Source organism: Meriones unguiculatus, chromosome 4, assembly GCF_030254825.1.
Source record: "Meriones unguiculatus strain TT.TT164.6M chromosome 4, Bangor_MerUng_6.1, whole genome shotgun sequence".
Lineage (NCBI taxonomy): Eukaryota > Metazoa > Chordata > Mammalia > Rodentia > Muridae > Meriones > Meriones unguiculatus.
Genome location: NC_083352.1, coordinates 77,543,041 through 77,566,916, shown reverse-complemented (window position 1 = coordinate 77,566,916; position 23,876 = coordinate 77,543,041). Strand labels below are relative to the sequence as shown.

At 51.4% G+C, this 23,876-nt stretch overlaps 1 protein-coding gene across 2 annotated transcripts in view; it reads right to left on the bottom strand.

Moving 5' to 3' along the window:
* Positions 1-278: 278 nt before the first annotated feature.
* The window catches only part of Eln (elastin), a 43,242-nt gene continuing 19,644 nt past the window's right edge, over positions 279-23,876 (bottom strand). The window contains exons 12-37 of one of the 2 annotated variants that reach the window (XM_021646676.2): positions 23,298-23,327; positions 22,337-22,408; positions 20,743-20,784; positions 20,326-20,370; positions 20,052-20,099; positions 17,458-17,550; positions 17,315-17,374; positions 16,192-16,359; positions 14,543-14,596; positions 13,971-14,084; positions 13,242-13,289; positions 12,790-12,891; positions 10,896-10,955; positions 9,618-9,722; positions 9,475-9,534; positions 8,537-8,668; positions 7,229-7,267; positions 5,478-5,558; positions 5,336-5,389; positions 5,063-5,170; positions 4,212-4,250; positions 4,004-4,054; positions 3,377-3,421; positions 2,920-2,949; positions 2,108-2,158; positions 279-1,242 (exon numbers count right to left, since the gene is read on the bottom strand). In XM_021646676.2, coding sequence (XP_021502351.2) covers positions 1,199-1,242; positions 2,108-2,158; positions 2,920-2,949; positions 3,377-3,421; positions 4,004-4,054; positions 4,212-4,250; positions 5,063-5,170; positions 5,336-5,389; positions 5,478-5,558; positions 7,229-7,267; positions 8,537-8,668; positions 9,475-9,534; positions 9,618-9,722; positions 10,896-10,955; positions 12,790-12,891; positions 13,242-13,289; positions 13,971-14,084; positions 14,543-14,596; positions 16,192-16,359; positions 17,315-17,374; positions 17,458-17,550; positions 20,052-20,099; positions 20,326-20,370; positions 20,743-20,784; positions 22,337-22,408; positions 23,298-23,327 — 1,775 coding nt within the window. In that variant the 3' untranslated portion in view covers positions 279-1,198. The remainder of the gene's footprint in view (positions 1,243-2,107; positions 2,159-2,919; positions 2,950-3,376; positions 3,422-4,003; positions 4,055-4,211; positions 4,251-5,062; positions 5,171-5,335; positions 5,390-5,477; positions 5,559-7,228; positions 7,268-8,536; positions 8,669-9,474; positions 9,535-9,617; positions 9,723-10,895; positions 10,956-12,789; positions 12,892-13,241; positions 13,290-13,970; positions 14,085-14,542; positions 14,597-16,191; positions 16,360-17,314; positions 17,375-17,457; positions 17,551-20,051; positions 20,100-20,325; positions 20,371-20,742; positions 20,785-22,336; positions 22,409-23,297; positions 23,328-23,876) is intronic. The other variant, XM_021646677.2, reaches the window with a different exon arrangement.

Below are 23,876 nucleotides of genomic sequence, written 5' to 3'. Positions count from 1 at the left end.
ACGCACCGATAGACACAACCACAAAGAAACCCAAGACAATTTCCTTTAAAAGGTTTTCATTTATTAGTCTTTTCTAAAGCAGTTAATTCTCTTTTCTTATTTTGTTTTCATTGTTCTTTTTAATGTGTGTTTCATCCAGAGTTATATCAAAGTGATTAAAATGAATTTTCTCCTGTAGATACAGCTCCCCAGATTAGAAAAGGTTTTTTTCTTCCCCAATTAACCACAAAAAATAAAACCCAAAGAGGACACCAACAATCAAACATCATCCCCAAATATCCAGGACAAAAAATAAAATATTTATTGATCTATCACAGCGAAACACAAAGAGGTGGGGAGGCGGGGCATGCTCTCGGTAGAGTGGCTCCAGGAAGGGACAGGATACAGTACTGCATGTGGGGATGGTCCTGCCCGGCCCGCACGACCCCTGCCCCCAGGCCAGCGTTAGGAGTGTGTGGCAGGGGCAGAAACAGGGTACAGGCTGCCATGACAGGTGAACCGGGTTGATAGGTGTGCCCAGCCAGGTCGTGACACGAGGCAGTCAGGACGGATGGATGCATGGACTGATGAATGGATGGGTAGGTAGGCAGGTGACCTCCACAAGAACAAGGGGGCTATTCCCAGTGTGGTCAGCCATCTGACTCCACGGTGTCCCAGGTGTGGGAAATAGCTATTGGTAGAGGGGACAGGGCCAAGGGGACCAAAGACAGAGGGATCATGTCATCAAATCCAGCGTCAAGGCTTCCGGTACTTGGGTACCAATAGGATGCAGCCAGGATGGCTCCTGGTGGGCAGGGGGAGGTGGGACTGCCCGGCAAAGGTGTCCCCCTTAATAGAGGGGCTTCAGGTAAGGGGGGTATCCTGGGATTCCCTTCCCTCCTCCCTCCCCCACGAAGAAGAAGCACCAACGTGTAGCACCAATTTCCCTTGGAGATGGAGACTGTGTGGGAAGCTCCTGGGTGGGAAGAGATGGGACACCCGCCCTGGTCTCTGATGTAGGGGAGAAGTTTCTGGTTAGGGGTACGTGGCCGCTGCCGTCTGAGTTCCTTGTCCTGTGGGTTTCCAAGGCCACTGGCCTGTTGTCCCCTCCCAGGTGGGGGTCGGGGGATAGAGTGGGGGTGGTCATAGAAGGTTTACATTCTCCACCAAGCAGTAGCACCAACGTTGATGAGGTCGCTAGTCAGGGGTCCCCAGAAGATCACTTTCTCTTCCGGCCACAGGATTTCCCGAAGCAGCCCCCACCTGCATTGGAAGGGTTTATAAACAGCTGTGATCAGCTTGGTTCCTCTAGGCTGCTCTTCAAGTTTCTGTAAGCTCTGTTTGTTTCCATCCCAGGCTTGGAGGTTCTAAGAGAAGCTAGTCAGTCAGTCCTTCCTTCCTTCCTTCCATCCTTCCTTCACCCCTCCTTTTCTGAGACAATATCTCATGTAGCTCAAGTTGTTGATGAACTCAGTTCATAGCTGTGGGTGGTCTTGAACTCCTGGTCCTTATGTGGATCTAACCTCCCAAGACCTGAGATTTCAGCATGCACCACCTTGAGTGGTTTTATGCTGTGCTGGGGATGCAACCCAAGGCTTGGTGTATGCCGGGCAAGCGTTCTGTCAACAGAGCTATATCCTCAGCTCTCTCTCTGTGTCTCTCCCTCCCAACCCCTGGCATGGTGGTGGGGTTGTTGACATTGTCTCCTTATGGAGTCCAGGCTGGCCTCTAGCTTTCTGGAAAGACCCGTTTAGCAAACCTGGGGGTAGATAGCCTGGGACAGGAAGGTAGCACAAGCTGGTGTAGCCCTCATCCAATTTCTGCTAGATATGGCCTGTTAGCACCACCTGGTGGTCTGTCCTGGAAGACCTTCCCACTCATTCTTCGTCACTGTTCAAGTCCCAGGCTTCTCGCCCCTGCCCCCTCCCCCCCCCAGGCTTCTCTTGATGTGACGGTGGGCAACAGCCAAGGGACATGGGTAAGAATGTCCAGCCTCACTGAGGGTGAGCATAGAGGGTCCTATGCTTGCTCCCAGCTCTGAATGTCTGCATCGTAGGTGCGTTCCCGGCCTGGTACACCTACACCCTGACCAGTTTCTTCCTTCCCTAAGGAAGGAGTCTCTGCTTACCTTGGTATCCCAGGGCTCCCAGGGCTCCTCCATAGGGCTTTGGGGGTTTTCCTGTCGGGGGGGGGGTGGCGGCAGAGGATGAGACGAGGAGGATCCTGGGCTGCTCTACCTCCACCATCATCTTACCTTGTGCCAGCTCTGCCCTGTTTTAGTAGGCTCCCCAAACCTCCCTGCCAGTCAGCCCACCTACCTTTGGTCTAGCCACACCCTTCTCCCCAGAGCCAAACTCTGTTGTACTGGGGATGGAACCTAGTGTATTCTAGACAAGAATTCTACTACTGAGCCACACTCCCATCTTCTCACTGGGGATTCTAGGCAGGGGCTCTACCACTGAGCCACACCCCAGCCCCTCACTGGGGGATTCTAGGCAGGTGCTCTACCACTGAGCCACACCCCAGCCCCTCACTGGGGGGATTCTAGGCAGTTGCTTTACCACTGAGCCATGCCCTTAAACCTATCACTGGAGGAGTATAAGGAAGAGATTTACTGCTGAGCCATGAACGCCCCCAGCCACTGACTGGGGGATTCTAGACAGGTGACCTACCACTGACTCATGCTACTTACTGGGGAATTCTAAGTAATTGCCCTACTACTGAGTTATACCATCAGCCCTTTAAAAATGTTCATTAAAAAACCCTGAGACAGAGTTTTGCTAAGTCGACCAAGTTGTCTAGAGCTCTCTCGGTAGCTTAGGGTAGTCTTAAACTTTGATCCTCCTGTTTCAGCCCCCACCCCCATCCTACTCCACCAGTGCTAAGATTCCTTCTACCAACAACACTAGTTTATGGGATGTTTCTTTACTGCAGACTCACCACCAACTCCCAGGCCCCCAGCACCACCACCTATGAAGTAAGAAGAAGAGGTGTCAGGGTGCCAGTTCTGGGATCCCACCACGCCCTCCCTGATTGAAGGACATGTGATATAAGGGTTAAGTCCTGGGCTTGGGTAGCAGGAGTCCTTGACTGTCTCTGCTCACTGTGTGACCTTGGAACAGTGCATGTTGGTCTCTGAATCTCAGTTTACCTCAGGAGAAGTATGGCAGGGAAGCTATTTGACCCACAGGGACCCTGAGAAATTCGAAAGATGCTTTAGACACGCAGGTGTGGTGTCCTTTGTCCTTATAAAGGTGCTTATGTTACACCGGGGTCTGGATTCCCCTTGGGGTCTGCTGCAGCATCAGCTCAGCTCTTCTGAGCAAATGGAGTGGAGGAGAGGGAAGGGTCCGGCAGAGTCCAGAACAGGGCCCCAGGGCAGGATACTTGGGCATACCTGGGTAAATAGGAGAGAGTCCAAAGCCAGGTCTTGCTGCCACTCCTGCAGGAGAGATGTAGGGTTGGTGATGCATGGTGACAGGCCATGTTCTGCTCTTGTCACCTGGCCTTGACATCTGGAACCAGCTGCTTTCCACTGTCCCATTGCCTTAACTGACTGAAGGTGTGGTGTGTGTGTGTGTGTGTGTGTGTGTGTGCATATGTGTAAGCTCTACCTTTCATTTTGAGGTAGAGTCTCTCAATAAACTTTTTGTTCATCATTTTGGCAAAAAACTACCTGGGCCAGCAAGCCCCAGGGATTCCCTAGTCACCTTCTCTCCAGCCTGCAAGTCTTACATGCATGCCGGGGGATTGAACTCAGGTCTTCATGCTTGCATGCTTTACTAACTGAGCCATTTGCCCAGCCTTGAAGCCACTTTCTAAATTAATCTTGTCTCCATCTCATATGTAGTGCCTTGTGGCTTTTTCTCTGAGCTTTAGCACTATCCTCAACCCACAGGGAGGGCACTCCCTCTCCCATAGTTGTCTCCAGCCTTGAGCCCTCCTGTGAATATATGGTCCAGAACCCTGTTGCCTGTCCCCCAGAGCCAGGAAGATCTGAGAATACCACCAGGGGCGGCCATACCTCCACCTGGGAATGGCCTGGCTCCTAGGACACCTCCGAGGCCAGCAGCACCTGAGGAGAGGACACAGGGGTGTCAGGGGAGACACGAGTGTGGTGCTGCTGACATTTTGGACAAGATCTTCAGGGGTACCCCTTGCTGGGCAGGGTGCGTGATGATGATGTGGGTATGCGATGTGCTGGGGAGGGGGAGGCCATGGGGGAAACTCACCATATTTGGCTGCTTTAGCAGCCGCAGCTGGGGACACACCTAGAGGAAGCACAGGAGGGCTCAGGAAAGGCACCTCTTTCCCCCAGCTCTGGCTCTCTTAGCTGATCCATACATCAGCATCTGCCCCTGACTTGTCCTCCCATGTCCCACCATTTTATCATCCCTCCTTTCCACACATCCATCTTTTTAATAGCCTTTGTGTGTATGTGTGTGTGTGCATTGCTAGAGATGGAATCCAGGGTTTTATGCATGCTATGCAAGTGTTCTGCCATTTAGCAATGCTTACAGCCCCTCACTGGGGGATTCTAGGCAGATGCTCTACCACTGAGCCATCTTTCTACACCTCCATTACTTTATATTAAGGTGCTAGTATATGTCTAGTTTTGGGTAGCACAGCTTACAGGCTAGTTTAGGTAAGGAGACAACAATGGCAGAGAGAGGAGAGAGAGAAGCACGCATCCACCATGATGGTAGAGACTTTAGGGAAGTATTTCTTCTCCAGTCTTTGAGTTTTCTTGTCTGAGAAGTGGGTCTGACCATCATTATGCTAATGAGCCCTCACCTGTAGTAGTTGGTGGGTTGGAAGAGAGCGGGGGAGATAGGTCTTGGTACCCCTATGTCAATGGGCAGTCCCAGATCCTGTCTGCTTAAGCTTCTACCCTTTTGCTTTCAGACAGGGTCTAATATAGCCTAGGCTGACCTTGAACTCACTGTGTTATCTAGGTTAGCCTCCAACCCATGAACTTCATGCCTTAGCCTCCTGCATGCTGTGATGACAGGTGTTTGCCATCATACCTGGCTTCAGGATGTCTCTTTCTCCCTCTTACATACCTCACTCACTCACTCCTTACCTCCAAGGCCTGCAGCGCCAGGGATGGCCCCGCCGGCCCCCAGTCCACCGGCCCCCAGTCCGCCAGCCCCCAGTCCGCCGGCTCCCAGTCCGCCGGGTCCACCAAGGCCTGAGGGGAGACCCAGGCATTACACACACTGCTCAGGGGATTATAATTAGAGCCTGTTGGTGAGGGCTCCTGAACTCCCAGGTCACTCCTGAGGTACCCAATGGCTAGGAAATGGCTGGGCCCAGGGGCTCAGGAATCGGCCAGGGAGGTTGACTTGTAGCTTACCATACTGGGCAGCCTTGGCAGCAGCTTTGGCAGCGGCAGCAGCAGGTGCAGCTCCTGGGAACAGGAGGGACTCACAAAGGGACTGATTGGGGGCCCAGTCTCCACCCTCAGCCAGCTCATTGTTGGGACAGCAAAAACATACCTGCTACTCCTCCTGGAACACCAGCCCCACCCAGACCTCCAGGCCCTCCAAGGCCACCAAGGCCACCAGCTCCTGCTGCTCCTGGGGAGACAGGACCAAGGGACAGTGCTCATGTTTTTGTTTGTTGTTTTAAGACCAGATCACTTATAGCTCAGGTATGCTTTGGGCTTTCTGCGTAGCTGAGGATAACTTTGAACTCTTGATCCTCCTGCTTCCACCTCCCAAGTACTAAGGTTTATAGGTATCTGCTACGATGCCTCAAGCTTTTTTCTTTTGGCTTTTTAAAAATTTTGGTTTTCCAAGACAGGGTGTCTCTGTGTAGCCCTGGCTGTCCTGGAGCTTGCTCGGGAATTTATAGATCCGCCTGCCTCTGCACCCTGAACTCTGGGATTAAAGGCGTGTGCCACTACTGCCCGGCTACTTTATTCTTTTCTTTTTCTTTTTTTACCTAGTGAGACAGTCTCACTAAGTTGCTAAGACTGGCCTTGAACTCATGATCTTGTTAGTCCCATTTCAGCTTCCTGACTGCTGGATGACAGGCCTGTGCCAACATGCTTGCCTTCAGTTTCCTGTTTCTGAAAGATGTGCTCATGCCCTAGGGGCATAAGGCAGGAATGCAACCTAGGCCAGCGGGATTCTAGCAAGCCCTCTACCACTGAAGCACACCCCAGGCCCTCACGGGAGGAGTCTAGGTAAGCCCTCTCCCGCTGAGCCATGCTTGCAAGCCCTATGCTAGAGCATTCTAGGCAGGTGCTTATCTGTTTGTTGGTTTTTCTGAGACGGGCTCTCAGTTTTTAGGCCTTGCTGCCTTTGTACTTGAGATTCTCCTGCCTCAGCCTTCAAAATGCTGGCCTCACCAGGGTGATCCGCCATGGCCGGCAGTCACACCAGTTTTGCTGATGAGAAGTTTGAGGCAGAGGAGGGGTTAAACAGAGTGCTGTGTTCAGACAGGAAGTGACCCAGTGGCTGCTCTTCCAGGGAGTCCCTCTGTGTGCTTCCCTGGCAATGTCTGTCGAGCAGGGCCAAGAGCAGCCAGCAGGGAACCTGAGAGGACGCTGTGTGTGTGTGTGTGTGTGGAGCTGAGGAATGGGATTTTCCGAGGTGGAAACTGGCCTCAAGAAGACAAACTGTAGCCAGTTGGCGCATCCCTGGCAGAGGCCCCCCTCCCGCCTAGCTCTTCAGGAGGCCAGGAATGTGGGGGTCACAGACAGTGTAGGTCTGGCTGGAGTGCCAAGTGGCAAGGCAGGCAGCTCTGCCACGTCTTCCTCCAGGCTGGCAGGTGCTGGGCAAAGTCAGGCTGACAGGAAAGGAGGGAGGAGGGGATGCCTACACAAGGCATATCCCCAGCTCCCCAGCTCGTCAGCCAACGGGCAGAGCGAAGCTAAGGCTGCTCAGCCTCTCAGGACCAACACCGGGAACATTCCCTTGGCACCAAGGGAACTGCCAGGGTCAGAGTGGAGCTTGGCAGTACAGTTGTTGTGGGTGCCCCCGTGTATCCTACATCCCAGGCTGGCTTTGAACTCTCCATGCAGCCAGGGGTGACCTCCTGCCTGCACTTTCCAGGAACTGGAGTAATAGGTGTGCGCCACTGTGCCAGGCGCAGCAGGTGTTTTTGACTGGCACAGGGGCGAATAGGCAGGTGTGAGGTCTATCTACAGCTGTCATCCAGATGTCCCTCAGAACAAGGGCTCAGCCCTATACTGTCAAGGCTGGTGGGGTGACAGGGGGACCAGCCGGCGTGCCGCACTCACCATATTTAGCAGCTTTTGATGCAGCCAGGGCTCCAGGTACTGTGGAAAAAGGGAAAGACAGATCGGCTGCTGAGCTCTGTACCCATGATTCTGCTGCCTCCTTCAGGAAGCCCACCCTGGCTACCTCCACCTAGATCATTTTTTTTAAAAGCCCAGAAGCTTTAAAAAAAATGGCTGGTGGCAGACCAGTCAGGAGGTCCTCCTTGCAGATACAGGGTTCTAGTATTTAATCCTGACATTGCTTATCTAGAAATCCTTCAGGGCCAACCTGTGCTTCATTCCATCCGTCCCTACAACCTCGGGCCCAGTGTAGCCTGCCTGAGGCTGGGCACACACTAAGGCTCAGCAGCCACATGATGAAGAGCTGGGCTTCCTCGTGGCCTCCTTAAGGGTCATAGGACACTTTGGAATGGTAATGGACTGGCCTGGAGGGAGAGACTTCTGCCTTCCTTTCTGTGGGGTTGGGTGGGTTCTTTTGATCAGTCTGAGGCCTTGTTACATCTCCCTCTAAATTATCACATCCTGGAGTTATGTGTTTGGCCAGCCTCCCCCTCACCTATTAGCTGATTTGTTCCTGTTCTACTTGGTACTGGAAATGGAACCCAGTACTTCAGCCATGCTAGGCAGGTGCTCCATCACTGAGCTACACATCCAGCCCTCACAGGGGGATCTTGGCAGATGTTCTACCACTGAGCCACACCTCAGCCCCTCACTAGGGTATTCTAGGCAGGTGCTCTACCACTGAGCCACACCCCAGCCCCTCACTGGGGTATTCTAGGCAGGTGCTCTCTCACTGAGCCACACTCCAGCCCCTTACTGGGGAATTCTAGGCAGGTACTCTCTCACTGAGCCACACCCTCAGCTCCTTACAGGGGGATTGTAGGCAGGTACTCTCTCACTGAGCCACACCCTCAGCCCCTCACAGGGGGATTGAAGGTAGGCACTCTAACCATGGAGCTACAGAACTAGTTCCTGTTGTGTTTATCTATTTGTCTTTATCTATCTATCTATCTATCTATCTATCTATCTATCTATCTATCTATCTACCTACCTATAAGATAGCATTTCACAAAGTTATACAGGCCAGCCTTGAAGCCTCTCTACAGGGAAGGCTGGCCTTGAACTTGTGTCATTTCTCAGTGTCCTGAGTGCTGAGATGACAGGCCTGTACCATCCTACCTGGTGCCCATTTGCTTTTGCCTGCTTAGAGAAATCTAACGGATGCTAGATAGGGATCCTGGGAGGAGCTGGCTTCTCGCTTTCTGATCACGAGGACACTTTCTATCCAGTTTCTAGAATTCTCCTTACCTGCTCCAGCCCCAAATCCTGGGACACCAGCACCAGCCCCAAATCCGGGGACACCAGCACCAGCCCCAAATCCGGGGACACCGGCCCCAACTCCAAATCCGGGGACACCGGCCCCAAGCCCGGCAGCAGCCCCTGCAGAGAGGAAAGTAGTAAATACTTAGAACTAGAGGGCATGTTGTCCCTGTGGAGGTGCCCTACCTTAGGAGCTGAGCCAGGCCCCACAGAAAGGGGCTCCCAAGAGAGCAGCAAATACCCCCCCCCCCCCGCTTCATCCTCATCTGTTGACTCACCCCAGAGTCCTTGTTTTTGAGACAGGGTCTCATTATGTTGCCTTGGCTGGCCTGGAACTATATATAGACCAGGCTGGCATTGAACTTACAGAGATCTGCCTGCCTCTGCTTCCTGAGTGCTGGGGATTAGAGGCATGTACTACCACCCAGTTTTTGGAGGAATCTATTTAATTTCCTCTCATGTAGCCCAGGTTGGACTTGAACTAAAGGTGCTCTTGAATTTCTGGTCCTATTGCCTCTATCTCATAGGTGCTGGGAGGGGTTAACAGGCATGTGCCACCATGCCTGGTTTATGCAGTGCTAGGGATGGAAGCCAGGGCTTCGTCATGCTACGCAAGCGCTCTACCGCCAGAGCCACATCCTCACCCTCACCCTCTTAAATTCACACTTTCTGTGTGCAGTCTTGCCATGACTCCCACACTTGATGCAGAAGCTAAAGGAAGTCTGGAAGTCACTCAGCTATCTTGGGAATGTAGACTTGAAGCCAGGTCTCCCTCTTGCTGGATGTGTACTTCTGAGCCCTGTGCTAGGAGCCACGGGGACCTACAGATGGTAAGATCTGAGAGGCTGCTTCCTGTCGCTGGGCTGGGGCTGTGTGTCCTGGCCAGGTAGGTGGGGGAAGGAGAAGAAGGGTCACGGGGCACTCACTGTACTGGGCTTTGGCGGCTGCCTTAGCAGCAGATTTGGCCGCAGCTGGCGTCCCTGCTCCTGAAGAGAGAGGAAGGACCTTCAAGATGGCATCCATGGAGGCTCCAGGGAACCCCCAGACCCACTCATCCACAGTAACTCACCTCCAATACCACCAGGTACAATGCCAGTACCAGGACCAGCTCCAATACCAGTAACGCCACCAGGGCCAACTCCACCGGGAACCCCACCAACACCAGGGACCAAACCTATAAGAGAAGGAATAGCTTATCTATAATCAAGGCCCCAAAAGAGGGTAGGAGCTGATGAAAAGAGGCCCCAGCTACAAGTCAGGAGCTGTGGGTTCTCTTCTTAGCCCCGCAGATACTTGCTGTTTGATCTTGGGGCAGATATTGTCCCTTCCTGGGCATCTCTTTGTTACTATGTAATGAGTCAGATGTAAATTTATTAGTTGTAACCTTTTGAGGAACAGGGAGACATTGGAGGCTTACTTGAGGATGATGGAGTACAAGCAGTTTTGGTTTTTGTTGTCTTTTACTTTTTTCTTTTTCACTACTAGAGAATAAATGGGAGACCTTGAACAGGCTAGCCAAGTGTTCTAACACTGATCTACATTCCCAGCCCTTTACTGGGGGATTCTAGGCAGGAAGTTCCACTGCTGTTGGTGAATCAGTTCCAGATTTTTCATCATCATCATCATCATCATCATCATCATCATCATCATCATCATTTTCTTTGGTCTCACTAAATTTCCCAGGCTGACCTTGAACTTCCAATGCCCTTGCCTTAGCTCCTTGAGTAGCTGAGATCACAAGTCAGTACCATCAGCTTTCAAATCCGTTAAGGCCAAGTCTCACCAACCCCCCAGCCTATGACTGGACCCTAGCTGAGCTCCTATAAGTGGAGCGTCCACCATTAAGCATATTTGGGGTTAATCATATTTAGGAAATGTATACATTCCCGGGGCTACTGAGGGTGACCCTGACATCTACCAAGAGGAGGCAAGAGGAATGCAGCACCTCTCGGGGGATTAGGCTGGACTCTATCTTGAGATTCAGAAGAGGACCAGCCCTAGTTGGACTTGGGGAACCAGGAGCTTTCGGAAGCAGAATGGGGCAAGGACATGGAGGGGTTGTCAGACCCACACTGCTAAGGGGGAGCAAGCGAGCTAAAATCTATGAGAACATCCTATTCAGGGATGTGGCTTAGATGTAGAGCGCTCACCTAGCACACAGGAAGTCCTGGGTTCTATCCCCCCAGCCCTGCAGAACAAAGCATGGTGTTGCATGCCTGAAATCCCGGGAGGTGAGAAGTGGAGGCAGGAGGAACAGGAGTTCAAGGTCGCCCTTAGCTCCCCAGAAGCAGATGTGAGAAGGCTATGGTCTGGGGTCAACGGTCAGGTACAGATGGGGATAGCTTACCATACTGGGCTGCTTTGGCAGCTGCTTTGGCGGCGGCGGCGGCGGCAGGGGTACCTGCTCCTATTTAGATAAAGAGATCACAGGTGACCCTCAATACTCCTCCTTGTTCTTACTCACCACTTCCAGAGTCTGCCCAAGCATATCCCACCCTGGAGACAGGGAGGGGTGCTGAGGTGGGTGGCCTGGGCTCCAGGCATAGTGTTGCTGACGCCCCATGCAGGGCACCAGGACACGGACCTGCTTTCCTTGGACTCCAGCAAAGAGCTGAGAGGCAGCTCTGAATCCATGGGATTTCAGCATTTACTTAGAATGCTCTTAAGTTAAAAAAAAAAAAAAAAGAAAATTCTAGTAGCATCCGTATCCCAAGCTATCATAGAAAATGAGCCCTTCCTCATCTTTTTTTCTTCTTCATCAAAACAGGGTTTCTCTGTCCTAGAACTCTCTCTGTAGACCAGGTCGGCCTCAAACTCAGAGATCTGCCTACCTCTGCCTCCAGAGTGCTAGGATTAAAGGTACGCCCACCACTGCCTGGCTTTTTTTTTTTTTTTTCTTTAAACACATTTATATATAGTCACACATGTTTTGTTGAGGATTTAACTAAGTATTGAATATACATATCTGTTTTGGAAATTTGATTTCTGAGAGGTTTTTTATTTTTATTTTTTCTTTTCTATACATGAGTACAGGAATTACACATCCTTATCTTCTTTCTGGTTCCACATTGTATTTTGAAGCAGGGTCTCTCCTTGAACCCAGACCTTGCTGTTTTAGCTTTTCTAGATAGTTAGCTTATTCTGGGTATTTCCTGGATGTACCTCTTGTATCCCAAGAGAACAGGCTGGCTGCCATGTTCACTAGCTTTATGTGGGTTCTGGGGGTTCAGCCTCGGCTCCTTAAACTTGTTGCAATGCAGATGCTCATCTCTCTGCACCATCTCCCAAGCACCTCTCTCTTTCTCTCTTTTTTTAAAATTTTTTATTTACTTATTTTGCATATAAGTGTGCTCTATCTGTAGATCATTTGCATGACAGAAGAGGGCATCAGATTCCAGTATAGATGGTTGTGAACCACCATGTGGATGCTGGGAATCGAACTCAGGACCTCTGGAAGAACAGACAGTGCTCTTAACCTCTGAGCCATCTCTCCAGCTCCTCTCTTTCTCTTTTTAAAACTCACATTTATTTGTTTTTCTGTGTGCATGCATGCATGCTCGCATGTCCCCCAGCACACATACAGGTGCCAGAAGATAACTTGTGGGAGTTATCTCTGTCATTCCAACATGTGGGGTTTCAGGATTCAAACTCAGGTTGTGGGCTTGGCTGCAAGTGCCTTTCCCCACTGAGAGCCCCCTTCTTTCTTTGCAATACCAGGAATGAATCCAGACTCTTTTGTATGTCCAGCGAGCACTCTACCACTCAGCCACACTTCCAGCCCTAGCTCCTTTCTGAAAAGCATACAGGAGGGCAGTTTTATCCTGGGGGGTGGGGGATTATGCAGAAGAGAAATTGGAAAAGCAACAACTAAGAAGGCTGTCTTTGAATGCCATGGTCTTTTAATCATCTCCCTTTGATCTCTGCTTGGTGGATGAGAAAGGCCGTGACACCTGAGTCTTCTGTTGGTAAGGAGCTAGAAATGTCCCAGAGTAAAAGGCAGATCATGGCTGTCTCCCACACACACAGATCATGGCTGTGGTGTCTCCCTTGCCAGGGAGAGGCTTTCCAGGGTCAGCAACCAGGTTCCTACAGAGGCTCCTCCCCACTTTCTACCTTAGGGAAAACTGTCCCGACTTCCCCCACTCGGCTCTGGGGTCAGTTTTCCTCTCTGTGAAATGCCAAGCCCCGAGCCTCTTGTATGAGACAATGCAAACCCATCTCAGCATGGGAACACAGCTCACCTGGCACTCCACCTGTGCCTGGCACACCTGGTATTGCTCCTGGCACTGCACCTGGCACTGCACCTGGCACAAGGCCTCCCAGGGCCCCAGCTCCTCCAGCACCTGGAAGAGAGAATGAACCGAAGTGCTCACCTCATCCATCCATCCGTTTCTCTTCCACCACTCACTCACCTACATGTATATATGTATGTGTGTATGGATAAGAGGAGGGGGAGGCGGGACACAGGATTGTCAAGCATCTTCAGCTCACTCTTTTGGAGTGAGCTGGTAAAGAGGTACCAATAATCTTAACAGCAAGTGGAAATGGTGGAAGAGTTGAGGAGGCTTAGAAGACGGATGGGGACTGTGGATTTGCATCTTTCCCCTGGAAGCCCAGTGTGAGGCTGCTCTGCCCTTGCTCAGAGTATAGGCTCCACAGAGAGACGGACATTAGACAGGGCAAAGTCACTCACCATATTTGGCAGCTTTGGCAGCGGCAGCCGCCGCCGCTTGGCTTGCACCTGCAAGAAGAAGAGAAGCACAGGTGGGTACAGGGATAGAAGAGTCAATAGAATGGAAGGTGGAGACGGGGGTCAGGCAGACAGAGGGGTAGGTAAGTGGTTAGAAAGATGGGTGAAGGAGTGGGAAAGTTGGGTGATGGACAGATAGGTAAATGGATGGATATACAGATGGATAGATAAACAGATGGATACACAGATGGCTAGATAGATGTATGCATCTATTTATCTATCTATCTATCTATCTATCTATCTATCTATCTATCTATGGGTAGATATGTAGATGGATAGGAGATGGATGATACATGGATGTCTGGATAAATGAGGTGTCGAGGTGAATGGATAAATGGATAATTAGGCAATAGATTAATGGGTAGTTGGGTGGATAAATAAAAGAATGGATGGATAATAGATTGATAGATGGTTGGATAGATGTATGGACAGTATATTAATGGATGGATCAATAGATAGATGGAGAAATGGATGGATGGGTGGTCTTTTGCTGGATTGCTGCTGAGCAAGGATCACAGCTTTCCCTGCTCCTAAATGCTACAAAGATTGCTTCTCTCTTCCCTGCTGCACTAAAGCCCACATCCACTCTCCAACTCCCTTCATGACTTGAAACCCCCACTTCTTCATCCCCAGCTTCCCAGAAATGGAACCAAAGCTCCCAGGGAAGGATACCTCCGAGTCCAGCTCCAAGTCCGGCTCCAAGTCCAGCTCCAGCCCCAACTCCATAGCCAGGAAAGCCCCCAGCACCAACGCCATATGTTGGAATGCCAACTCCACCTCTGGCTCCTGTGGAGGAGAGAGAATCCAGTGAAGAGAGACTCCGGTGAGCTGAGCAAACTCATTGGCTAGGAGAAGGATGTTGGTCCTTGAGGATGGGAAACTGGGATTCCTAGGGTCCTTGACTAGTCTCCTCTATGAAACTTGAGTCTTCCCTGGTTTTCTTTCCGGGTATTTGGGGGGAGCATCCTCTTGTTATAGAGAAGTGAGTGTGCTTACTCTAACCGGATTTCTGTCCTTCGAGTAGGGATACTCTCTAGACTGGGCTGCCATCCTTGGATGGTCCCACCACTCAGCAACATGGCTTCATGGCGGGACACACTTGGAGAGACACTATCCGGGGATCCGGTGGTCCAAGAAGCTCTGCCTGGGCTCTCCCTGGGCGAGTCACTCTCCCTTGAGCATTAGGGTGAAGGGCTTTCCATGCTGGCAAGTGGAAGCCAGAAGAGGGTGGTCAGGGCACTCACCGTATTTGGCAGCTTTGGCCGCTGCTTTAGCAGCTGCAGCTGGTGACACAGCCCCTGGAGAAATCAAGGGTACAAAATGCTCAGGAGAGAACGGAGGAAAGATGGCCAGTGTACACCCCTCTGTCTCCCTGTCTGTTCCTTTTTTTAAAAATTACCCATAGAGCTGTGATATTTGTTCATCCATCCATTCATCCTCCATCCTGTCTCTCTCGCCATCCATTTGCTGTCTGGCATTAGAGCTCAGTCTACCCACCCACTCATTAGCTCTCTGTCCATTTGTAGATTGGTGGACAGATAGGTAAGTGGATGAATGAATGTATGCATGGGTGTATGGAGAGGTGGAGGAGTGGAGGAATGAATGGATAGAAACCCATCTGTCAATCATTTAGTCATCCACCCACCGGTCATCAGCTTACCCACTCACCTGCCCATCTGTTCACCAGCTCACCCACCCCATGACCGTCTAGCAAAAGCTTACCCACCCACCTGCCCATCTATCCATCAGCTTGTCTCTCAGCCTGCTTATCTGTCTATCCATCACTTTCGCTACCCACTTGTTCATGTATCCATGAACCCATGCATGCATGCATGCATCCTTCTCACCACTGATGCACTTCCTACCTGCATGTCCATCTGTTTTTTTCATTCACTGATTCATCTTCCCAACTACTCTTAGCCCCTCCCACCATCTATCTGCCTGTGGATGCACCCGTTCTTCCATCTATTCAGCTCTGTTTACCCTTCATTTATCAGCTTAACTGCTTATCCTACCTCTGTGTCTTGACATTTACTAGTCTACACACCTACCCATCCATCTACCATTTACTGAGTGCCCGCTGGGCTAAGGGGTGGATGGAGTGTGGTTTCTCTGTGTGCCTGGCCCTTTCAAGGATCTGCGGTTGCTGATCAACTGGCCCTTCGAGAATTCTTAGCCAAGCCTTCTCGGTGGCACATGCCTGTAATCCCAGCACTCAAGGAGGCAGATGCAGGCGATCTCTGTGAGTTCGAGGCCAGCCTGGTCTACAAAGTGAGTCCAGGACAGCCAAGGCTACACAGAGAAACCCTGTCTCAAAAAGATGAAAAAATAATTCTTAGTCATTAGAACTGCTTGACCCTATGACCTTCAGTGTTGATTGCTTCTTGGATTTCTGGGAACAAGGAGAGGCTGTAAGAAAAGCCTGAAGAGGCTAAGAAAGGGAGATAGAGTAGAGAAGGGAAGGCAGCTGGGGCAGAAGAGACGGTTAGGAGCCAGCTGAGCCAGCAGAAGCTCAGCTGAGCAGACTGCTAAAACAGTCGCTGTAGTTCGGAGCTGCTAGAATCGGGAAGAATGGGGAAGGAACTGCTGGGGAACTGAGGGAGAAGCTTTCGAGAGAAATGTTTGAAGGCTGGTCTGAGGACTGGGAGGGATGGCTGGGAAGAAAATTAGATTCAGGGATCTCTCTCCTCTCTCCTTCTTTCTCTCTTATCTAGTGTTAGGGGTGAAACCCGGGATAAAGGGTGGAAAAAAGGGAGGGCATTAGGTTTGGCCAAGAGCATATACACATGAATGAGGTTTTAGGGAGCACCCAAAGTCTTGGCAATAGTCTCTATTGCTTACACATACACACACACACACACACACACACACACGCACGCAAAGCCCAACTCACCTGGTCCACCCGCAATGCCTGGAACTCCGATACCAGGGCCTCCAACACCTGGGATGCCCCCAACACCTGGGATGCCCCCAACACCTGGAATACCACCAACACCTGGGACCCCAACACCTGGGATTCCAGCACCTGGGACCCTAACTCCGGGCCCACCAGGCACAGCTCCTGCAGATGGAAAGAGGATCTGAACTCAGCCTTGTGGGGCTTCTGCAGGCCTCCCAGCGCAGATGTACAGGTCAGCTTTGGGGACCACAATCTGCCTTAAGTGCAGGATCACATTCGGATGTGCTGGTGATTTCTCTGCAAGCATCCAACTCACCAGGGAACAGGGGATGAACTAAGACAGAGCCCAAAGAGACCTCTAGTTTGGATGTATGTAGCTGAGAAGAGCATGATCAGTTCTAAAGCAAAATCAAAATGTCTGCTGTGGGCCCCTAGGCTATGGATTTTCTTTTGTTTATTCGTTTGTATGGTTTTATAAAATCATGTTTTAATTTGCAGTACTGGGAATTGAAACCAAGATTTTGCACATGCTACCACTCTGCCACTGAGCCACACCCCAGCCCCCACTGGCGGATTCTAGGCAGGTGCTCTTCCACTGAGCCACACCCCAGCCCCTCACTGGGGGATTCTAGGCAGGTGCTCTTCCACTGAGCCACACCCCAACCCCTCACTGGGGGATTCTAGGCAGGTGCTAGATGGCAGCATCCCTTCCCCTGCAAAGTCTGTACAGAATAGGAGCTACCTTCCAGATAGAGTGACCAGGATGGGGGGAAGGTCAGAGGGGTCCCTAGATCAGTGGTTCTCAACCTTCCTAATGCTGGGACTCTTTAAAGCTGTTCCTCATGTTGTGATGATTCCCAACCACTAAATTATTTTCAATGCTACTTCATAACTGTGATTTTGCTACTGTTATGATTTATAAGCTCTAAACTGTAAATCTCTGTGTTTTCTGATGGTCTTAGGTGACCCCTGTGAAAAGTGGTTTGGCCCCACAGGGGTTGCAACACACAGGTTGAGAACCACTGTGCTAGGTGAACAGAGGTAAAGTCTGTCCCTCCTCGTGGATCTCCAGCATTCAGGCAGAGGCCCAGGCCTTCTGCTTCTGGGGGACACTCACCATACTTAGCAGCCTTGGCGGCAGCCTTGGCAGCAGCAGCTGCTGCAGGAGTCCCAGCACCTGGAGAGACAGGCACGGAGGGTGAGGTGCTGCCCTTGGGCCCCACCAGGACACCTCCACCCTCCAGCTCAGGGAAGCAGTACCTGCAATGCCTCCAATCCCAGGAATTGCACCAGCACCACCAGGAATGCCAGCCCCTCCAACACCAGGGAGGACTCCAGCTCCTCCAGCACCTGCTGGGACAGGGGTGGCACCACGTGACTCCCTAGCACTTCTTCTGAAGAAAAGCTCCAGGGGTGCTAGCATAAGTGTGTGTGTGCGTGTGTGTGTGAGTATACTTGCATATGTACATGTGTGTCAAGGCCAGAGGTTAACCTTTGTCCAGAACTTTGTTTCCCCCTTTCTTACATGTATGTACATGTGTGTATATGTGCATGGTTTTCCATGCACATGAGAGCACATGCATATGGGTGCTCACACATGTGGAGGCCCAGGGTTGATGTCACAAGATGTTCTTTCACCTTATTCATCGAGGCCAGCCTTACTAACCTCCCTGACCCTAAGGAATTCCCCATCTGTGCCACCCAAGGCTGGAATTACATGTGGACCCTTACATCTGGTATTTATGTGGGTTTCCGAGCCCTGAACTCCAGTCCTCATGCATGCAAAGCGAGCCATCTTGAATCCCTATCTTGAATCTCTGAGGCTGCCTCTCTCGCTCTTACCTGGACTGTGTGCCTAGGTAGTCTGGCTGGCCAGTGAGTCCCAGTACCCCCGTCTCCACCACTCCAGCACTGTGATTACACACCACACATGTCTGTTTTTATGTGGACACATAGGACTCATGTCCTCATGCTGTAGCTAGCTAGCACTGTACCAACGGAGCTATATCCCTAGGCCCCTTCCCGCCTGCTGCTTTGTGAGATAGAGGCTCAGCTAGTTATCTCAGGCTGGGCCTTGAATTCCCAGTCCTGTTGCCTCACCTCCTGGTGGGATGCTGGCTTTTTACCCACTCTCGTCTTACCTAGGAATAAACCTCAGCATCTCAGTGGGGCTTGTCTTGGAAGGTTCCTCCCCCAGTTCCTGGGTTTGCCCCCAAAGTGTGCATTCCGACACTCTCATTAAGGGAGTCCGGTGTTCACAGACAAATCCCTTTCTAATCACTGCTGCATACTGAGAAACCACAAGCTCCGTGCCCTGGGCCAGAGGCCCCCGAAGGAATGCTGAAGGCTTCCTTTCCCTGTGTTCCGAAGACTCAGCCAAGTTCACAGTCCAAGCGTCTGGCTGCCCAGCTCTGGCAGCCCCTCTTTCCAGGCTCTCCAGTTCCCATATTGCAGCTACTCCCATCAATATCAGTCTGCCAAAGGGGCCTCTGCCTGGAGAAAAGCCTGGGGCCTCCACAGGGCAGGACCAGCTCCTAGAACGTCTGCCCTCTGAGCTGGCAGGGGCTTCTGCGCTTCCTGACCTGGAAGTAAGAAGGCCTCCTGGGTTGGGGGCAGAAGAGAGAACTTTGGCCCTAGCGAGCTGACTTCCATGCGAGTGGGGAGAAGATGCCCGCTCTGTCCACTGTAAGGACATGGAAGTACCACAGCACACCCTCAGCACGCCCTGTCCATGGCTAGGGACTGCAGGCTTGAGGAGGGGTTACTTTTTTTCTTTTTTGTAGTACATGTGAAGTGGATGCCTAACATTAAAAAAGGCTTATATAGATACTGTCTATATTTCTTTCTCCAATCACCATGGCACGCATCCTTTATGATTGGGTGCCTCCTTCCTCTTTTGTTTTTGTTTTGAGACAGGGTCTCATGTAGCCCAGGCTAGCCTCAAACTTGTAACAAAAGATGGCCGCCAACTTCCAATCTTCCTGTCACCACCTCCCACTCACTGTTCTTTCTGTCTGACCCACAGGGCAACCACCACCTGTATGCTGAGGTCACTTTCTCCAAGAAGCTTCTCTCATTTTCCCCATGGAGAAATAATGGCTCTCAGGGCTGTTCTCATATTCCCTGGGATAGGTGGGTGGAGAAAGGGGTGATACAGAAAGGGAAGGAAAGGTGTAGGGATGGAGGAAGAATGGGAAGGGATAGAAGGAGGCAGAGATAGAGAAGTGGGTGGAGGAGGGCGGTGAATGGCTAAGATGGCTGGCTGGAGGGATGCATGTGGGTAAGTGTAGTTAGGAAAGGGATAGTGTGAGGGGAAGATAGGGAGGGTAGATGGATGGATAGGAGATGGATGGAGGCAAGAAGGAAGAGAAGAAAGGCTGAATGGATGGACTGAAGGAGGGATGATGATGGCACAGTGAGGGGAGAATAGGGAAGGGAGGCATGAAGGGATGGATGGAGAGACGGTGTGATAGAGGGGTGAATGAAGGATGGATGCTGAAAGGGAGAGGTGGAGGAATGGATGGATGAATGGATCAGTGGAGGGCAGAATAGGGAAAGAGGGAAGTGTGGAGGGATGGACAGAGAGAAGGAGGGATAAAGCAGGGTGGAGAGAGTTGAGGAATAGAGGGGATGATGGGTGGGTAGGGTATGACAGAAGGAGGGAGGGAGGGAGGTGGGGAGGGATAGGTGACAGGTAGATGGAGGGGTAAAGGGAAGGGGAGGGAGAGCTACATCTATGGGTCTATTGAAAAGGGGAATAAGGAGCAGACACAGAAATCGCCGGCTTGTTCTTCCAACCATCACAGGATGCAGGAGGGGGGCCTGGAGGCTGGTGAGGGGCCCAGAGTGCTCACCGTACTTTGCTGCTTTAGCTGCTGCTGCCGCTGCCTGGGATCCAACTCCTGGAAGAGGAGGGTGAGGGGACACTGAACATGGAGCTGGTGTCCTGCTATATCCAGAGTCCCTCGCTCCCAGCCCCACAGACACTCAAATACAGCTGGAGGCTTCGTAGCCAGGAGAGGCCAGAGCCCCAGACAAGAATCCATGTGGCCCAAAGCCTTCACGCAAGGTGGCTTTGTGTTTTGGATAGTCCCTTTGGCTGGAAACAGGTGTTTTCCCCGCTCTTACCTGTCCCCGTAGGGTAGCCGGCCTTGCCGCCTGCACCAGCCACACCTGTAACAAAGGTGCTTGGTCACTCACATAGACCTTGCCACTCTGCCCTCCCTTGTCCTACTCGTCCTGAGTCTCCCCTGTCACCTCCAACAAAAGTGAATGCAGATACAAGCATGCAGAAGGGATGACATCCCATTTTACAGACAAACACTGAGGCTTAGAAAAGAAAAAAAAATGGCTTGCTTAAAGTGCTGTGATGAGCAAGAGGGACACTACTAGATGCTAGCCACGCCCCCAGTGTCAGTCTTCGTCCTTCAAGAATTCTTCTTCTGGTGCCTCGCCCCCATCCCAGTCTATCTGGTAGGGCTATGATAGAGGCCCGTAGATCTGGAGAGGGTTAGAGCCCCACAAATCTGTGAGGGCGTTACTTACCGTAGGGCAGCTTCCCGTTGGTATACGGTAGTCCGTAGCCACCTATGGACAGGGGGAGGGATGGATGGAGTGAAGGACTGGTGCGTGGATGGACGGGGTGGGAGGGAGGGGTAGCAGGGGATACGGGGAGATGGAGGGATGAATCTATGATGCAGGAGGAGAGGGGTGGATGGAGAGGTAAGTGGGTGGAAGGAAGAAGTGGTGAGTAGATGCATGAAGGCGGGAAAGATGGTGAGGAATGGGTGGAGGAAGGAGTAATGGCTGGGTGGAGAGAGGTGGGGCTATAGGCCCCCCTCACAGGTGCTGCAGCACCCTCCTGAGGCTCACTAGTGATTAATTAAAGTCTCTCAGGTAGGGCAGGGAGAGGACATCCATTCCTCTCCAAACTGAGGTCCCAACAGGGCCCCTAGGGTCTAAGTGCTTTGATTGTGCCCCACGGAGGGTATGGCATTGTCTAGACTGGAGGCTGTGGTAGAGGTGACAGGGTGGCAACCGAGTGGCTAGCTAGAGACAACAGGAGTCTTTCCAGTGCCTGGTGGGTTTTCCTTTCCCTTTTCTAGTCATTTTCTCTTGGTTTTGTTCTTGTTTTGTGGTAGGGTCCCATTCTGTAGCCCCGGCTGACCTCCAAATCACTGCATGCCCCACCAGCGGCCTAGGCTGACCTTGAAATTACACAGTCCTCCTGCTTCCAGCCTCTAGAGTGCTGGGATTACACGCCTGGCTATAGTGGTAATTCTTTTATATGTGCGTGTGCATATGCCTGCAGGTGTAGGTGTGTGTGTGTACATGTACATGCAAAGGCTAGAAGACAACTTTGGGTGTCATTTCTCAGGAGCTGCCCATCTTGTCTCCCACTAGGACATGGGACTGGCTAGAATGGTTGCCCACAAGCCTGAAGGATTCTCCTTTTCAGCATTGGGATGATGAGTGTACCCTATGATGCCTGGCTCTTTTCCTGGCTCTGGGGATTGAACCCAGGTCCTTATACTTGTGCAGCACACAGCTTCCTAAGTAAACCATCTCCTAGTCCTGTAAGTAGTCATGCTTCCCCCTGTGTGAAGTCCCCTTGAGGCTGATTTCCCAGCAGGAGGCTCAGCAAACCATGCCTATTACTATAATTATTACTAATTAGTGTTTGCATATGTATATACATGTGTATGTGTTTGTGTGTGTGTGTGTACATATATGTGTGCCTGAATGGATACCATTGTGTCTGTGTATGTGTGTGTGTGTATGCATAGATACAACTGTGTGTGTGTACCTGTCTATGTGTTTGTGTGTGTGTGTGTATGCATGGATACCATTGTGTGCAAGAAGAGTTCAGAAGATAATGGCGGGTGTTGGTCTTCACTTTCCACTCATCTGAGGAAGGCTTTCCTTGCTGTTTGCTGCTGTGTACACCAGGCTAGCCAGCCCGAGGGTGCTTAGAGGGTCTCCCGTCTGCGCTTCGCCCTGTCTTATCATTGGAGTACTGGGTTACTCCCACACTCAGCTTCCAGAGGGCTCCGGGGACCTGAACTCGGGCAGCAGGTACTTCACCCCTGAGCCATCTCCCTCAGCCCAGTCAAGCATCTTCAGCCTGACTCCGGCTTACCTGGCAGCTTCGGTGCTTTGATGGGGTAGCCCAGCGGGACACCAGGCTGCTGGCCCCCAAAGGGCCCGACCCCTGCAACAACAAAGACAGTAAACCAAAGTCCCAGGCCTCTTGGCTCCCTGCCGGCAAGTCTACTCTCTGTTTGGATGGATGAATTCATTTTCCATGGCCCTCCAGAATTGTTCTGCCTTTGGGAGCCTCCCTCTCTCTCTGTTGTGGGTCAGCGAGGCACTCCCAGTGATAAGCCACTGACTCTAGGAGCTAAGGGACACACTCATATATTTTTGTGTGCAGACATCAGTGCACTCCTGGGTATCTGGGTTCATTGTGGATCCACATTGATGGAGTTTGGGTTAGGACAGTGGCTCTCAACCTTCCTAACGCTGTGACCCTTTAGTACAGTTCCTCATGTTGTGGTGACCCCCAACCATAACATGTCATTGCAACTTTATAACTGCAGTTTTGCCAGTGTTATTAATTGTAATGTAAATATCTGATATACAGGATATCTGATACATGACCCCTGTGAAAGAGTCATTTTTGACCCCAAAGGGTTGCAGCTCACAGGTTGAGAATGTCTGGGTTAGGAGATCATGGCTGGGACTGATGAAACTCTGGGTAGAAGCCTGGCTTTTTCTTTCCTTTCTTTTCTTTTCCTTTCCTTTCCCTTCCCTTTCCTTCCTTCCTTCCTTCCCTCCCTCCCTCCCTCCCTCCCTCCCTCCCTCCTTCCTTCCTTCCTTCCTTCCTTCCTTCCTTCCTTCCTTCCTTCCTTCTTTCCTTTTATTTTTTGAATGTGGGTGTGGGGATTGAGCTTAGGTCCTCATAGTTGTATGGTAAATGCTTCACCAAGCCTTGCGGCGAGAGACGTGAGGGAGATGGGGCAGTTACAGATAGGTTTTCTGGTGTCTAGCCCCTGAGTGTTCTTCCATCTGCTCACCGTGGGAGGGGAGTTTCAACTCACCTGGGATTCCACCAAAAGCACCACCTCCACCTGCAATGACAAAGAGCTGCCATGAGGCCCAGCCCTAAGTGTGTAGGGCAGTGAGCACTGGCTCTGCCTTCCTTTGTTTATGCTGGACAAGATAGCTACCATTGAGCCACGCCCCTCACCCCTCACTGGGGGATTCTAGTCAGGTGCTCTACCACTGAGCCACACCCCAGGCCCTCACTGGGGGATTCTAGACAAGTGCTTTACTATTAAGCCATACCCATTAACCTTCTTCTTACTTTTAATTGGCAACAGTGGCCCACTAAGCTACCGAGGTTGGCCTCGAACTTTCAAACTTTCTGCCTTAGCCTCCTGAGTAGCTTCAGATTATAGGCCCATGCCACTAGGCCAGGCTTACTCTATCAGCTTTCTGAAAAGCATGCTGCCCTTCCTAGCCCGCAGAAGCAGGGCTGGGGCATTAAAAAGTACCTCCTTATCCCGACAGAGGTTCCCAAATAAGCTTAGAATCCTACCTCCTAAACCCCAGGCCTGAGGGGCATGCAGACAGGCAGAGTGTTCCACCCTAGTCCCCAGCACAGCTGGCCCTACATA